General features: G+C 36.8%; 1 protein-coding gene across 5 annotated transcripts in view; it reads left to right on the top strand.

The window, feature by feature from the left end:
• BRIP1 (BRCA1 interacting protein C-terminal helicase 1) overlaps positions 1 to 14078 on the top strand; it is a 181017-nt gene extending 166939 nt beyond the window's left edge. For 3 of the 5 annotated variants that reach the window (XM_017950661.3, XM_021929118.2, XM_017950663.3), the window contains 3 exons: positions 1104 to 1186; positions 8899 to 9228; positions 11204 to 12088. In XM_017950661.3, the coding sequence (XP_017806150.2) occupies positions 1104 to 1186; positions 8899 to 9228; positions 11204 to 11952 (1162 nt within the window). In that variant the 3' untranslated portion in view covers positions 11953 to 12088. Of the gene's footprint in view, positions 1 to 1103; positions 1187 to 8898; positions 9229 to 11203 lie in introns of all 5 variants that reach the window. The other 2 variants (XM_003912850.5, XM_017950662.3) reach the window with 2 other exon arrangements.
• Positions 14079 to 17959: the final 3881 nt, after the last annotated feature.

Here is a 17959-nt window from a genome sequence, read left to right as displayed (position 1 = left end):
ATAGAAAGATTAGTGGTTGCCAGAGGTAATGGGGAATAATTGGGATAATATGAAGTAACAGCTAATGGGCACCGGGTTTCTTTTTGGGGTGGTGAAAATGTTCTGGGATAGATAAGTGGTATAGGTTATACAGCCTTGTAAATATACCAAAAACCATTGCATTGTTATGTACACTTTAAAATTGTTTAATAATTATTAAAAAGTATGTTTTTATTTTTTAATGTATTTTTTAAAACTAGCAAATTGAATCCAAAAATCTATAAAAAGAATAATACACCATGACTAGGAATGCAAGGATGATTCAGTGTTTGAAAATGAACCAGTGTAATCTACCATATTAACAGTCAAAAGAAGAAAAACTACATGTTATGTCAATTGAATTTTAGAATATTTTTGACAAAATTAAATGTTTATTCATGATTAAAACTCATCAAACTAGTAAAAATGACCTCTACATAAAACCTACAATTATTTATAATACTTAAGGTAAAAAAAACCCAAAGGGTCTATGTGGTTAAGAAAGATGTTAGAGGCCGGGCGCGGTGGCTCAAGCCTGTAATCCCAGCACTTTGGGAGGCCGAGACGGGCGGATCACGAGGTCAGGAGATCGAGACCATGCGGGCTAACACTGTGAAACCCCGTCTCTACTAAGAAATACAAAAAACTAGCTGGGCGAGGTGGTGGGCGCCTGTAGTCTCAGCTACTCGGGGGGCTGAGGCAGGAGAATGGCGTAAACCCGGGAGGCGGAGCTTGCAGTGAGCTGAGATCCGGCCACTGCACTCCAGCCTGGGCAACAGAGCGAGACTGCCTCAAAAAAAAAAAAAAGAAAGAAAGATCTTAGAAAATATTTTCTATAATTTTGTTGAGTGTAAAATAAAATACAGCATTTTGTATGTAAGTTATCTGTATTTGGCAAAAGTAGAGAATTTTTAATACATCTTTGTTACATTGTATTGGATAGCTTCTATAACTTCTCCTAATAACAAATTGTTTAAAATAATCTATAAAATTGATTTTTTTTTCAATTTTCTGTCTGTCCCACTGGAAAACTGGATTTATTTCCGATGTTATAATTATTTGATTTTCTCCCTATTTTTTTCTAGATGTATTCGACACCAAAATGATTGGGGAGCTCTTATTCTAGTGGATGATCGCTTTAGGAATAACCCAAGTCGCTATATATCTGGTAAGATCTCAACTGGGCTTAGAGTAAAAACTAGTAACAATCTTCATATTTTTATTGTGGTAAAAAACACATAACATGAGCTCTACCATCTTATTAAGTGCACAGTACAATATTATTAACTATAAGCACAGTATTTCACAGCAGATATCTAGAACTTTTAAATCTTACATAACTGAAACTTAACACTGACTGAACAGCAATGCCCCGTTTCCCTCTCCCCACATCCCCTGGCAACCGCCGCTACACTTTCTGCTTCTATTAGTTTGACTACTTTAGATACCTCATATAAATTGAATTATGCAGTATTTGTCCTTCTGTAACTGGCTCATTTCAGTTAGCATAATGTCCTCAAGGTTCATCTATGTTATAGTATCTGACAGGATTTCCTTCTTTTCAATGACTGTCTAATATTTTATTTTATGTATACATTATACCATATTTTCTTTATCCATTCATCTGTCAGTAGACATTTAGGTTGTTTCCACCTTATGGATATTGGGAACAGTGCTGCAATGGACATGGGAATGCAGATATCTCTTCAAGATCCTGATTTCAGTTTTTTTGAATAAATACCAAGCGTAGGATTGGCGAATCATCATAGTTCTGAGTTTAATTTTTTTATTTGATACTGTTCTTCACAGCAGCTGCACCATTTAACATTCCCACCAATAGCACTCAAGGGTTCCAATTTCTCCATATCCTCCCTAACGCTTATTTCCTTTTTTCTTCTTTCTCTTTTTTAAATTTCATAATGGCTGTCCTACCAGGTATGATGTGATAGCACGTTGTGGATTTGATTTGCATTTCTCTGATGATTAGGGATGTTAAGCATCTTTTCTATACCTGTTGGCCGAATCATATGTCTTCTTTGGAGAAACATCTTTTCGTTTGCTTATTTTTTAATTGAGTTATTTGGATTTCTTTGCATATCTGTTTTTTTGGTTTGGTTTTTGGTGTGTGTTTTTTTTTTGTTTGTTTGTTTTTGTTTTTGTTTTGTTTTCACTCTGTTGCCCAGGCTGGAGTGCAGTGGCGTGATCTCTGCTCACTGCAAGCTCCGTCACCTCCCGGGTCCATGCCATTCTCCTGCCTCAGCCTCCCGAGAAGCTGGAACTACAGGTGCCCGCCACCACACCTGGCTAATTTTTTTGTATTTTTAGTAGAGACAGGGTTTCACCATGTTCGCCAGGATGGTCTCGATCTCCTGACCTCGTGATCCGCCCGCCTTGGCCTCCCAAAGTGCTGGGATTACAGGCGTGAGCCACCATGCCCGGGCTTGGTGTGTTTTTTTGTTTGTTTGTTATTGAGATACAGGAGTTTCTTATATATTTTGGAGATTAACTCCTTATCAGATATAGCCTTGCAAATATTTTCTCCCATTCTGTAGGTTGCCTTTTGACTCTGCTGATTATTTACTTTGCTGCACAGAAGTTTTTTAGTTTAACATGGTCCTCCTTGTCGAATTTTGCTTTTATTGCCTGTGTTTTTGGTGTCATATCCAAACAATCGTTGCCAACACCAAGACTGGATAACTTATAAAGATAAGAGGTTTATTTGGCTTATGGTTCTGCAGGCTGTACAAGAATCCTGGCACCAGCATCTACTTCTAATGAGGGCCTCAGAAAATCTACAATCATAGCAGAAGGTGAAGGGAAAGCAGATGCATCACATGGTGAGAGAGGGAGCAAGAGAGAGGAGAGGAAGTGCGAGGCTCTTTTTAACAATCAGATCTCATGTGAACTAATTAGAGTAAGAGCTCACTCATTACCACGGAGAGGGCACCAAGCCTTTCATGAGGGCTCTGTCCCCATTACCCACACACCTCCCAGTAGGCCCCGCCTATGACACTGGGGAACACATTTCAACATGAGCGTTGGAGGAAACAAATAACCAAAGCATGTCAATCCCCATTGACAGCCTCTTGAAGATTCGTTGACCATATACGTGTGGATCTGCTTCTGGGCTCTCTGTTATGTTCCATTGGTTTATATGGTTTTCTTTATGCCAGTACCATACTTTTTTGACTACTACAGCTGTGTAATGTATTTTATAGAATCAGGAAGTATGATGGCTGCAGCTTTTATCTTTTTTCTCAAGATTCTTGAGAATCTTGAGAAAGATTTGTGGTCCTTTGTTGTTCCATATGAATTTAGATTGCGGCCGGGCATGGTGGCTCATGCCTGTAATCCCAGCACTTTGAGAAGCCAAGGCAGGTGGATCACGAGGTCAGGACTTCGAGACCAGCCTGGCCAACATGGTGAAACCCCATCTCTACTAAAAATACAAAAATTACCTGGGTGCAGTGGTGGGTACCTGTAATCCCAAATATTCGGGAAGCTGAGGCAGGAGAATGGCTTGAAGCTGTGAGGCGGAGGTTGCCAAGACCGTGCCATTGTACTCTAACTGGGGGGACAAAGCAAGCCCTCTTTTCTAAAAAAAAAAAAAAAAAAAAGGGGGGGTTGCTTTCAGTAGTATGGACATTCTGACAATATTAGGTGTTCCAATCTGTGAACATGGAATGTCTTTCCATTTATTTGTGTTATCTTTATTGTTTTTTAGCAATGTTTTATAATTTTCAGTGTACAGGTTTTTTGCCTCCTTAGTTGTTTATTCCTAGGTATTTTATTATTTTTGATGCTATCATAAATGGGATTGTTTTCTTAAATTCCTCTTTTGATTGTTTTTAGTGTATAGAATTGCAAGTGATTTTTGTACATTGATTTTTGTATTCTGCAGCTTTACTGATTTGTTTATTAGTCCTAACAGGTTTTTTTTCAATCTTTAGGATTTTCTACATAAAAGATCATGTCATCTGCAAGGAGAGATCATTTTACTTTATTCTTTTTCAATTTGGATTCCTTTTATTTCATTTTCTTGCTTAATAGTCTGGCTAGGACTCTTAGTACAAAGCTAAATAGAAGTAGTGAGAATGAACATCCTTGCTTTGTTCCTGGTCTTAAAAGCTTTTCTTTTTTAAACTTTTTGAAGAAACATGCTTTAATTCCTTTCCCGTTTTTCTTTTGCATACCTTCTATAGATATTTCCTTTGTGGTTACATGGGTCTTACATAAAACATAGTCATAACAATATTTTCAGCTAACAACTTAATTTCAGTTGTATAAAAAACTCTACACTTTTACTTTTCCCCATCACATTTTATTATTAAAGTCACAGATTATACCCTTTTATATAGTGTATCCACTAACATACTATTATAGTTATTTTCATACTTTGTCTTTTAACTTCTGTATAGAATTAAACATTATTTATGTATCACTGTTGTTATATTAAAGTATTCTGTATTTGTGTACACTTTTAACTTCACGAGCAAACTTTATGCTTTTGTGTTGCTGTTTAGCAGGCTTCCATTAGCATATCTTGCAAGGCAAGTTTAGTGGTGAAGTCCCTCAGCTTTTGCTTATCTGGAAAAGTTTTTACCTCTTATTCATTTTGATAGATGGCTTTACCAGATATAATATCCTTCACTGGCAGGTTTTTTTTCTTTCAGCACTTTAAACATGTCATCCCACTTCCTTATGGCATGCAAGATGTCACCTGAGAAATCTTTCTCTTTTTTTGGAGACAGGGTGTTACTCTGCCACCCAGGCAGGAGTGCAGTGGCATGATCATGACTCACTGCAGCCTCAGCCTCCCAGGCTCAAGTGATCCTCCCACCTCAGCCTCCTGAGTAGCTGGGACTACAGTCTTGTACCACCAGACCTGGCTAATTAAAAAAATTTTTTTTGTAGAGATGGGGTCTCACTATGTTGCCCAGACTAATCTCAAATTCTTTGGCTCAAGCAATTCTCCTACCTCTGACTCCCAAAGTGTTGGGATTACAGGCATGAGCCTGCATGCCCAGCCTGTTGACTGTCTTATGTGACTTCATTTGTATATGACAAGTTGCTTTTCTCTTGCTGTTTTCAAGTTTCTATTTTTTTCTTTGACTTTTGACACTTTGATTTAAAAAGTGTCTTAGTACAGACTTTTGGGTTCATTCTGTTCGGGTTCTCTGAGATTCATGTATTTGGATATCATTTTCCTCCCCCCAGATTTATTAAGTTTTTGGTCATTATTTCTATAAATAAGTTTTCTTCTCCTTTCCCTCTTTCTCTTTCTAGGACTCCCAGAATGTGTATATTGGTCAGCTTTGATGGTGTCCCATAAGTGAAGTCATAAGGCTTCACTTTTTTTTCCATTTTGCTTTTTCCTTTTTGCTTCCCTGACGGGATGATTTCAAATGACTTGCCTTCAAATTTCCTGATTCTGAGCACTTTGAGAGACTGAGGCTAGTGGATCACTTGAGGTCAGCAGTTAGAGACCAGCCTGGCCAACATGGTGAAACCCCGTCTCTACTAAAAATAGGAAAATTAGCCGGGTATGGTGGTACATACCTGTAGTCCCAGCTACTTGAGAGACTGAGGCAAGAGAATTGCTTGAATCCGGGAGGCGGAGGTTTCAGTGAGCTGAGATTGTGCCACTGCACTCCAGCCTGGGCAACAGAGCGAGACTGTCTCAAAAAATAAAATAAATAAAATAAAAGAAAATAAACAAATTTCCTGATTCTTCCTTCTGCTTGATCAAGTCTGCTGATGAACTCCTCTAGTGAATTTTTCAGTTCAGTTATTGTATTTTTAGCTCCAAAATCTGTTTAGTTCTTTTTTGTATTCTTTTTTTTTTTTTTTTTTTTTTTTTTTTGGGCGGGTTTCGCTTTTTTCCCCCGGGTGGGGTGCTGTGGCCGGGTTTCAGGTCACTGCAAGCTCCGCCTCCCGGGTTCCCGCCATTCTCCTGCCTCAGCCTCCCGAGTAGCTGGGACTACAGGCGCCTGCCACCTCGCCCGGCTAGTTTTTTTGTATTTTTTAGTAGAGACGGGGTTTCATTGTGTTAGCCAGGATGGTCTCGATCTCCTGACCTCGTGATCCGCCCGTCTCGGCCTCCCAAATCTTTTTTGTATTCTTTATCTTTGTTGAAATTCTCCTTTTTTTCTATATTATTTTCTTGAACTTGTGAGCATCATTTTGACAGTTATTTTAAATTCCTTGCCAGGTAATTCATATACCTCTTTTTTTGGGGGGTTGGTTTCTGGAGATTTATTTTGTTCCTTTGATAGGGTTATTTTTTCCTGTTTCTTTATGTTTCTTGTAACCTTGTATGGTATCCACACATTTGAAAAAAGAGTGTTTACTGACTGGTTTTGTACAGGGAAAGACCTTCACTCATCAGCCCAGGCAGGCATTCTGGGAGCCTCTTAAACCTTTTCCGTGGATCTATCTTCTTTGGACTTGTCTGTAAATTCCTTATTAGAAATATTTGCTGGTTTTTTGTTTTTGTTTTGTTTTGTTTTTGTTTTTTTGGTCAGGGTCTCACTCTGTCACCCATGTTGGAGTGCAGTGGTACAATCTCAGCTCACAGCAACCTCGGCCTCCTGGGTTCAAGGGATCCTCCCACCTCAGTCTCCCAAGTAACTGGGACCACAGGTGTACACCACTATATCCAGCTAATTCTTGTATTTTTTGTAGACATGGGGTTTCACCACGTTGTCCACGCTGGTCTCAAACTCCTGGGCCCAAGTCATCTGCCTGCCTCGGCCTCTCAAAGTGCTAGGATTACAGGCATGAGCCATCACGCCCAACTCTCTTTTGTTCTTAGTAGATTCCAGGCATATAGAGTATGCTAGGTCCAGTCAGTGCTCTATGACAAGCAAGACAGAAACCAGTCCCTAGACAGCTCCTTGAAAAGCCAAGATGTTGGATGCACACTCCAGGCTTTTCTGTACCCCTGAGGGAGCGGCCATCAAACTGTATGGGCCTCTGTTGCACTGTGGTTTCTGTGGAGCAGAAACTTGCTGCACAGCGCTTTTGTTCTTAGTGGTCCCTGGGCATGTAGGGTATGGCAGCTCATGTCAGCTCTTCGACACAGGTAAGATAGAAGCCAGTCCCTCGGGCAGCCTCCCAGAAAAAGACATAAGGTTCAGTTTTCTCTTTTCTCCCCAGGGAGAAGAAACTAGGAGCTAACTCCCAATCCCATGGTACTATTCTGAAGTGGGGACCATGACGAGAGGGTGCCACAAATTTTCCTCCCCGCTTTGATGCAGCCAGTAGTATCATTTTTTTCTCACTCGATGGTTTCATCCAACAGTAAACAGTTTTCAGAGTCAATACCAGGAGTTATTATTAAAGAGCCATGGGATACATGTGTATCTTTATTATTACCTTTTAGCTAAAAAAAGTTCATTTTATTATGATAAAGAGATGTTAAATTTTGTTTTGGATTAGCTATGTGTGGGTGTGGACTCTACTTTTTCAATTTCAGAGCTTAATTACTGCATTTGGTTTGATATTAAAACATAAAGCAGAAAACATTGCTTTGTTTGTTTTATCTTCCCTTTCCACGTGAAGTGTGCAGTAGCATAGGTCAAACGGTAACTAAAGGCAAAAATGCTAAGTGCTGGTGTCTAGTCAGCAGGTGGAGCTCAGATTCTTTCAAGTTTTCAAAAGCAGACAATGATATTTTACATTGAAAAGGCTTTCTTTGATTATAAAAAGGTTGAAATGAAAAGGTACATAGTACTAAAATTCTTATTTTTATTTTCTTATTTCTTTTTTAGAGACAGGTCTTACTCTGTTGCCCAGGCTGGAGTGCAGTGATGTCATCATAGTTCACTGCAACCTCGAACTCCTGGCCTCAAGCAATCTTCCCACCTCAGCCTCCCAAAATGCTGGGATTATACGTGTGAGCCACCACACTCAGCCTAAAAATTTTCAGTTTTAGAGAATTTCACATATTTTTATGGTCTAATCATATTCCCCAAACGAACAAAATAAAAAACTTCAAGGGAAATGGCTTATTTAAAATTTTTTTAGTTTTAAAATCTAGAACTTAAAGTTTTACCCTATAGTGACTTTTAAAACTAATTCCTCCAAAAGATGATGCTAGTTTTAGTAGTGTTAGCAGGGAATATTTATTTTGTAAAAGTCCAAATATCTGATTTTGCATTTCATTTGGAAGTACGCCATACTAGAAAACACCTCAAACTCTTAGGTTTCATTTTTATGCAGTTTTCATATGTCACAGGTCAAATCATATCCTTTATAACTTGATTATATATATATATTAAAAATAATTATATAAGAAAAATTCAGATGGGATATGATTTGCCCATAAGACAGTGTTATTATTTCACCTCCAGAATAATTTTAATTTAAGATGTATTTGGAATTGGTGGAGGAAGGGAACAAAAAAACTTGAGACTAGAATATTGAAATTATTTTTGCAAAAGGAGTAAAATTTAGAATATTAGAATGGAAAGTTGTATTGTTTACAACTTCTAGTTTCCCTACAAAAAAATAAGCAGTTTGTGTGGGGAATTATGATGAAATTAAATTTGCCATATTCACCAGTTATTCTTAACCAGATGATATGTTTTCCCATCTCTGCCCTACTTCCACTGCCTCTTTTCTCTCTCCATTTGACAATTACTGTATATAAACAGAATGTTACTCATATGTTACTGATATATGAATGTTACTTTATATGTTACTGATACATATGTAGTAAAATTGCTGAATTGCAGAAAAAACATACAGAGAACCATTCTGTATATTCAAAATACAAATTAGATTACTTCACTAGAAAAAGCAAGTGTATTATCTTAGCATGTAATATTTTAATAACTAAGTAACCAAATTTTCCCCTGGGTTTACCTCTTTCTTTAGGACTTTCTAAATGGGTACGGCAGCAGATTCAGCACCATTCAACCTTTGAAAGTGCACTGGAGTCCTTGGCTGAATTTTCCAAAAAGCATCAAAAAGTTCTTAATGTATCCATAAAGGACAGAACAAATGTACAGGACACCGAGTCCACACTTGAAGTGTCCTCTTTAAAGTACAGTACCCCACCTTATTTATTGGAAGCAGCATGTCATCTATCACCAGAAAATTCTGTGGAAGATGAAGCAAAGATGTGTGTCCAGGAACTGCAGTGTCCTAAAATTATTACTAAAAATTCACCTCTGCCAAGTGGCATTATCTCCAGAAAGGAGAAAAGTATGAAAAGTTCTTCCCATTTACCTTTGATAGAGAAGTCTTTCATTATATTTAGTGAAATGATATTTATTTGGGTATAGATTAATTTCCTTAAATATAGTGGTTTGTAATATAAGGTGTTATCATAAAGTAGTGAAACAGTATGGTGTATTGTAATGGGAACAAACTTTTGTCAGGAGACCAGAGCATATTTTCTGGTTTTCCACTAACTGGCTTTGCCACTTACTAGCTTTGTGATCATGAGCAAGTCATTTGACCTTTTTGAGTCATAATTGGGGGGAAAAAATGCTTGCCTAGCTGTCCCTTCAGGTTGGGTTGTAAAGGTCAAAATTATAAATATCACAGCATTGTAAAGTACCATATAAGTAGGAGATGTTATTCTAATGGCTATATAAAAATTTGGCCTAATTTTTTATATAGATACTTCTATGTGAACTTCTTTTCCTATATAGATAGTTCTCGTGAACTTATTTATTTTTAGGAGGTGAGAGACATTTATTTTAAGTGATGAAAAGTAATTTTTTTTTTTTTTTTTTGAGACAGAGTCTTGCTCTGTCACCCAGGCTGGAGTGCAATGGTGCAATCTCTGCTCACTGCAAGCTCCGCCTCCCGGGTTCACGCCATTCTCCTGCCTCAGCCTCCCGAGTTGCTGGGACCACAGGCGCCCACCACCACGCCCGGCTAATTTTTTGTATTTTTAGTAGAGACCGGGTTTCACCGTGTTAGCCATGATGGTCTCGATGTCCTGACCTCGTGATCCGCCCGCCATGGCCTCCCAAAGTGCTGGGATTACAGGCGTGAGCCACCACACCCGGCAAAAAATAATATTTTAAAATATTTTAGAAATAATCATCTGTATCAGATTGGCAAACTGTGGCCCGTGGGGCAAATTTGGCCTGCTGCCTGTTTTTGTAAGTTTAATGAAATGTAGTCATGTCCATTTATTTACATATTGCAAACAACAGCAGAGTTGAGTATTTGTGTGTATTGCACTAGAACAGCGTAATTGAGTAGTCGCAACAGATACATAATGCCTCACAAACCCTAAATATTTCCTATCTGGCCTGTAACAGAAAAGGTTTGCCAAACTCTGGTCTATACCATTGGATATAATTTCAGTTGTTTTAATTCATGTATCCAAGGCAGGTGGATCATCTGAGGTCAGGAGTTCGAGACCAGCCTGACCAGTGTGGTGAAACACCGTCTCTACTTAAAAAATACAAAAATTAGCTGGGCATGGAGGCAGCTGCCTGTAATCCCAGCTACTCAGGAGGCTGAGGCAGGAGAATCACTTGAACCGGGAGGCGGAGATTGCAGTGAGCCGGGATTGCGCCATTGCACTCCAGCCTGGACAACAAAAGCGAAACTCGGTCTCAAAAAAAAAAAAGAAAAAAATCAATTTTTAAACATTTATTTTGTAGTATATAAATACTACAAAATAGCAGTACAAAATTCACTATAAATAGTGAATTCAAGCTGATTAACCTGGTAATCAGGAAACCTAGGTTCTAGTCTCAGTCTTCTTACTAACCAGTTTTATAACTTTGAGCAAATAACTTAGCCTTATGTCACATTCCTTATTTATTAAATAAAAGAATTAGTCTAGGTAAGTTTTTCTCAGTCACTGGTTAGTGGATTTTCAAGGCAAATGTTTACAGCCTGTTCCCTCCTATGCTCAGCTCCCTTCCTCTTCCCTTTTACCCCTTCTTTCCTCATTCATTCTTGGGCTCCCTGGTGTGGAATTTGATAGTTTACCAGACAGCATTATAACTTGAGCTAGGAAACACTAGAGACCTAAGATTTCTTTCAGAGTTAATATTCTGTTCCAAGATAAAAATCCACTAGTATTCATTGGGGGTTCTAAGTTACGTATCCTATACAGTTATTTAGGCATTACTAATAAATAATCATTTTAACGTAACAATTATGTCAGCTAGGAGCAGAAAGTTAAAGCTTTAAATTCTTGTATTCTTAGATGATCCAGTATTGCTGGAAGAAGCAGTGAAAGCAGAAAAAATTGTGATTTCCAGATCTACAAGCCCAACTTTCAACAAACAAACAAAGAGAGTTAGCTGGTCAAGCTTTAATTCTTTGGAACAGTATTTTACTGGTAAAATACCAAAGGCAACACCTGAGCTCAGGTCATCAGAGAATAGTGTCTCTAGTCCTCCCCGTTTCAAAACAGAAAAGATGGAAAGTAAAACTGTTTTGCCAATCACTGATAAATGTGAATCCTCAAATCTGACAGTAAACACATCGTTTGGATCATGCTCTCAATCAGAAACCATTATTTCATCATTAAAGATTGATGCCACCCTTACGAGAAAAAATCATTCTGAACATCCGCTCTGTTCTGAAGAAGCCCTGGATCCAGACATTGAATTGTCTCTAGTAAGTAAGGAAGATAAACAGTCCACTTCAAATAGAGATCTTGAAACAGAAGCAGAAGATGAATCTATCTATTTTACACCTGAACTTTATGATCCTGAAGATACAGATGAAGAAAAAAATGACCTAGCCGAAACTGATGGAGGAAATAGATTGGCTAACAATTCAGATTGCAGTTTAGCTAAAGACCTTTTTGGAATTAGGACTATACAAGAAGGAGATTCAGCCAGAGAAGTGAAAGCTGAGGATTGCACAGATACAAAGTTGAATGGAATTCTGCATATTGAAGAAAGTAAAATTGATGACAGTGATGGTAAAAACAACTTTGATAAATGAACTGGAACTGGGAAAAACTCATGAAATAGAAATAAAGAACTTTAAACCGTCTCCTTCCAAAACTAAAGGCGTGTTTCCTGGTTTTAAGTAATAATACTTAACTCTCAAGCGAAGTAAAAATATGTCATCATGCTTATGTTAAACTCTGTTGTAAGTAATTTGTACATTGAATAAGTGGCATACTTTTTAAAAAACTGTTTTATGTTCAGAAATGTAAATTTTATTATTCTTGAGTTTGGGGGGGGTTTTTTTTTTTTTTTTTTTTTGAGATGAAGTCTTGGTCTGTTTCCCAGGCTGGAATGCAGTGGCGTGCTCTCGGCTCACTGCAACCTCCACCTCCAGGTTCAAGCAATTCTCCCGCCTCAGTCTCCTGAGTAGCTGGGACTACAGGTGTGCACCGCCATGCCCGGCTAGTTTTTGTATTTTTAGTAGAGATGCGGTTTCACCAAGTTGGTCAGGCTGGTCTCAAATTCTTGACCTAGTGATCTGCCCTTCTCTGCCTCCCGAAGTGCTGGGATTACAGGCATGAGCCACTGTGCCTGGCCTATTCTTGAGTTTTTACAAAGTAATTCATACAAAATGTTGTCCTCAAATAAGTCTTCCTTAGCTAAATGCAATTTAAAATTATTCAAAGATATTTAGAGTTTCCTAGGGCATTTCTAGTTTCACGTAAATATTCATATTAGGTGGTTCTCTTCATCCATTTGTTTTCATACTGATACATAAAGATTAATAGCAGTCTAGTCACACCTCAGTCATATTTCACTATAGATTTTACCTCAGATCAGTCCGAGACATTTTTAGAGATCACCATTTGTCTTGAAAGGTTTATTTCGTTATTAAACTGCCTACTTATAAGTAATGAAGAGAAATTAAGAAAGTGGTATGCATTTTTAATTGAAATTGTTTTACATTATTTGTATAATAAGCCTAAAATCAAACATATCATAAACAAATTGATGTAAAGATATAAAATGCCAAATGAAGTATTCTAAATTTTCTGTTCTAATTATTTAGCTTCATCATAATTGTGGAAAAAAATCCTAGATCCTGCTGAGTATTATATATTTTTCCTAGTGGATCAGTGAGTACCAAACACTAGATTAGAAGGTAATTTCTACATTGTTTGGAAAGGGTGAAACAGTTTCTCCCCTCTGGTATTGTTCTAGCATAAGCTTTAGTTATGCAATGACTAAGAAAACTTTATATATAAATTTGATAAGCAAACCCACATTTATAGCTGTAGCCAAAATATGTTTCCTTAGAGCCCAGTAATCCTTTCTGTGAATTTTGATCTTGTTTGTGTTTTTATGAATGAAGCTGTGTCTAATCAAAAATGATTATAAAAGATGCTCATCTCTGACATCATTCCAGAAATACATTCATTGATCTTTTTTTAAGAAATGTGTGTTATTCACTGGGCATTAGGACTTTTTGTGAGTAATTTGAATTGAAATTTTATGAGCTATCCAAGAATTTTGTATGGTCTATTATTTTCAAGTCATAATTTCCAGTAAGGATTTATTTTACATTTCATTTGGATAAATGAATTATTATATAGGCATGTGTTTGCTTTCATTTTGAGATATTTAGATTTTTACAGCTTGTTTTTATAGCATTTGATGTTACAACTCTAAGCATAGTTCAAAGACATTTAAAATTAGCCAGGTGACAATTTACCAGTTAAAGAATTTAGAATATATTAGATCCCATCTAGTATTATATATTTTTTCTAGTTGATTATTGAGCAGTAAGTACCAAATACTAGATTAGAAGGTAATTTTTATGTTGTTTTGAAAGGGTGAAACAATTTTTCTCCTCTGGTATTATTATTAAACCACAGATAGGGATAGTAGGGTAGTGAAACGAATAAATACCTGGTAGAAGACAAGAGACTTGGGCTCTACACCTGGCTCTGCCACTAATTTGCTAAGTCATATTGGCAATCACCACACCCTTCAGGGAATTAGTTTCATCTGTAAAATGCAGAGGTTAGTACTATAAAATCATACAGATTTCTTTGTGCTTTAAGAATCTACAAAGGAATGTCTGTTGATATTCTGAGTCGATTTTCATTTGCTTTTGTTCCAGAATGCCTAAAATAAAGCATATTATTTCATAAAAAAGGTAAAGTGGCTCTTACTCATTTATATTTAGGGAACGATGGTGATGTGGTTTGGCTGTGTCCCCACCCAGATCTCATCTTGAATTGTAGTTCCCATAATCCCCACGTGTTGTGGGAGGGACCCAGTGGGAGGTAATTGAATCAGGGGGGGCGGTTACCCTCAAGCCGTTCTCACGATAGTGAGTGAGTTCTTATGAGACCTGATGATTTTATAAGGAGGTTTTCCCTGCTTCACTCTCATTCCTCTCTCCTGCTGCCTGTGAAAAGGTGCCTTCCACCATGATTGTAAGTTTCCTGAGGCCTTCCCCAGTCATGCGGAACCGTGAGTCAATTAAACCTTTCCTTTATAAATTACCCAGTCTTGGATATGACTTTATTAGCAGCATGAGAACAGACTGACACAGATGGTATGAATATGTGCATAATAACTTGGAAAGCTAGATATTTATTTTCACAATGCTACAATTAAAACATTTTGAGGACTTTTGAAATTACCTTTGGAATTGGGAAACTACATGAGAAAGTTAAGCATATTATTTTATGGTCATATCTTAGTGTTATTACCCAACTTCATCTCAAATACTTTTCCCTTTCCCTAGCTAGATATGTTTTTGTTTGGTTTAGATAGTCTTGCTCCGTCGCCCAGGCCGGAGTGCAATGGCACGATCTTGGCTCACTGCAACCTCTGCCTCCCAGGTTCAAGTGGTTCCCGTGTCTCAGCCTCCTGAGTAGCTGGGATTACAGGTGCACACCACTGCACCTGGCTAATTTTTGTTTGTTTGTTTGTTTTTTGTTTTTTTAGTACAGACAGGGTTTCACCATGTTGGCCAGGCTGGTCTCAAACTCCTGACCTTAAGTAATCTGCCCACCTCCTCCTCCCATAGTGCTGGGATTACAGTCATGAGACACCATTCCTGGCCTAGATATTTTTCATTCTTTCCAAAATTTAATTCTCCCTGAAGCTAAAAATTTTCATTACTAAGAATGTACATAGAGATGTGTCACAAGCCTTTAGTAATTCCAAAAGGTGTTTCAAAAATTTTACACAATGATAATCACTGTTGAAACAGGTGTATATTCCCCTCAGATCATGACTTGGACCAAGATGATATTCCAAGAAGTAAACTGGCCTTTATAGTGTAGGATGTAGGCCATTGTCATTACTGATAACATACTTTTAAAAGAAATGTTTACAGAGTTAAATAAGTTAAAACACATAAATGCTTTTAAAACAGCACCTGGCACATTGCAAGTTATTCATTATTAATTAGTAGGTAAATCATATACCTGGAGTGCACCATTGCTCTATATGAAGCGTACACTAACTATAGATATATAGGTGATAGACTGACAATAAATAATTATTTGAGGAAAGAAAAATTATTTGGCTGGCTTTTTTTAAAGCTTTTGAGATATATAAGGTAGAGATTGTTTATCAAATAATTTATGTGACACATTCAATGCATATGAAATAGTTATCTAATACTGAATTTATTCAAGGATTGAAAGTATATAGAGCACACAGGCTGAAAACCAGGAAAACTACTAGTTAGAGAAAGGGCTTTATTCATGGAAGAAAGGTACAATGTAAAGAGTAGATGTTTCATGACTTGATTAGATTATTTAAAACTTTCTAGAATTGTGTTATAAAACTATTACTGTGTTTCTATGCACTTAGTTATTACATGGTTTTAAATTTGGCACTGTTTCTAAGTTTCTATAAGGCTTTGTTGTTATTCTTAAGATCTTTCAATTCAAAACATTAATTTTAACAAAAAGCTTTCCCCCGTTATTTTTCTGCAACTGGAATTTTTTGTATTACTTTCCTATATTAAAACACATTTAGAATATTTAATTCTTTAGGGCTGCTTATAAAATTTCATGAAATCAAAGCACCTGTTGTACATTCACTTCAAAGACTGGTTATCATGGTCATCTCTAAGTGATGGCATTCTTTTTGTATTTGATTACCACACAATTATTCTTGCATATGCCTCTTTTAAACCTCAGATTTCTCAATGAGTTACAAAAGAATTTAACCTTTATGAATTATTGGTGGTTTATTATCTATTTCCATAGGCAAATGCAGTTAAATAGATAGTATTGATGAAAATTTTGATAATCAAAAAAAAAAAAAAATTTTAAGACCAGATCAAACAATGAATGTAAGAAAGCTAAAACCTAATGTAAAATAACTGCAGAGCTATGAAACATACAATAAAGAACATCACTTCAGGAAATAGAAATTTGGAAAAGTGACCAAGGCATATGATCCTCTAGCCTTAAACGATTTTCATGTCTTTTAAAAAAAAAAAAAAATTGTTTCTTAAGTTTCATTTGATAGAACCATTAGCTGCCTAGCTTCCTGTACTCCATAATGGAGCCTTGTTATAATATGCATGGGATCTGAGCCAGTGGATCACCTTATTGGTAAGACCACCTTATAATGAGGTGCTTTCAGTAACTAAACTCTCTTGGACCAGGTCCAAAACAACCCATCTTACACCAAATTCCACTCTGTAATAAACAAGCTTCAATGTATTGCAAAGAAAACAAAAGCTATATGAAATTTACTGTTCCCAGAAATTAACCTTCGAAAACCCAATGGTAAATACTGATTAAAAGGAATGTGTAACAAGGCATAATTAGGTAGGTAGACATTTTAGTACATTTTCTAGTAACTGTATTTTCTTGGCTCAGTCTTCCTTTTTTTCGGGAATTTATATTATTTTGATTATCTTAATGCTTTCCTGAAAATTTCATCATTTCACTTGAAAATATTTTACATTAATATTTATAGAATTCAATATTAAAGTTTGATTTGGCTCTTTGCTATTATAAAATACAAAATTGTACAAGTGGCATACCATTTCTGTAAACTAGGTGCCATCATCTTTTATATATGATTCATATATAGTTGAAAAGTTTTAAAAGTATTTAGTACTGGTTTGTTATTATTTTAGATGCAGTATTGTCTTGGTATATTTTCCCTGTTTTTCTTTTTTTTCCTGTATTTTTATTTTTTTGATTTATTTACTTTTATTATACTTTAAGTTCTAGGGTATATGTGCACAACATGCAGGTTTGTTACATAGGTATACATGTGCCATGTTGGTTTGCTGCACCCATCAACTCATCATTTACATTAGGTATTACTCCTAATGCTATCCCTTCCCCAGGCCCCCACCCCGAGACAGGCCCCAGTGTGTGATGTTCCCCACCCTGCATCCAAGTGTTCTCATTTTTCAGTTCCCACCTATGAGTGAGAACGTGGTGTTTGGTTTTCTGTCCTTGTGATAGTTTGCTCAGAGTGATGGTTTCCAGTTTCATCCATGTCCCTGCAAAGGACATGAACTCATCCTTTTTTATGGCTGCATACTATTCCATGGTGTAAATGTGCCACATTTTCTTAATCCAGTCTATCATTGATGGGCATTTGGGTTGGTTCCAAGTCTTTGCTATTGTGAATAGTGCCGCAATAAACATATGTGTGCATATGTCTTTATAGTAGCATGATTTATAATCTTTTAGGTATATACCCAGTAATGGGATCGCTGGGCCAAATGGTATTTGTAGTTTTCTAGATCCTTGAGGAATCACCACACTGTTTTCCACAATGGTTGAACTAATTTATACTCCCAACAGTGTAAAAGCATTCCTATTTATCCACATCCTCTCCAGCATCTGTTGTTTCCTGACTTTTTAATGATCACCATTCTAACTGGTGTGAGATGGTATCTCATGGTGGTTTCGATTTACATTTTTCTGATGACCAGTGATGATGAGCATTTTTTCATGTGTCTGTTGGCTGCATAAATGCCTTCTTTTGAGAAGTGTCTGTTCATATCCTTTGCCCACTTTTTGATGGGGTTTTTTTCTTGT

Source organism: Papio anubis, chromosome 17 (genome assembly GCF_008728515.1).
Source record: "Papio anubis isolate 15944 chromosome 17, Panubis1.0, whole genome shotgun sequence".
Lineage (NCBI taxonomy): Eukaryota > Metazoa > Chordata > Mammalia > Primates > Cercopithecidae > Papio > Papio anubis.
The sequence above is the reverse complement of the archived record's forward strand: the minus strand, read 5'-3'. Positions and strand labels throughout refer to the sequence as shown.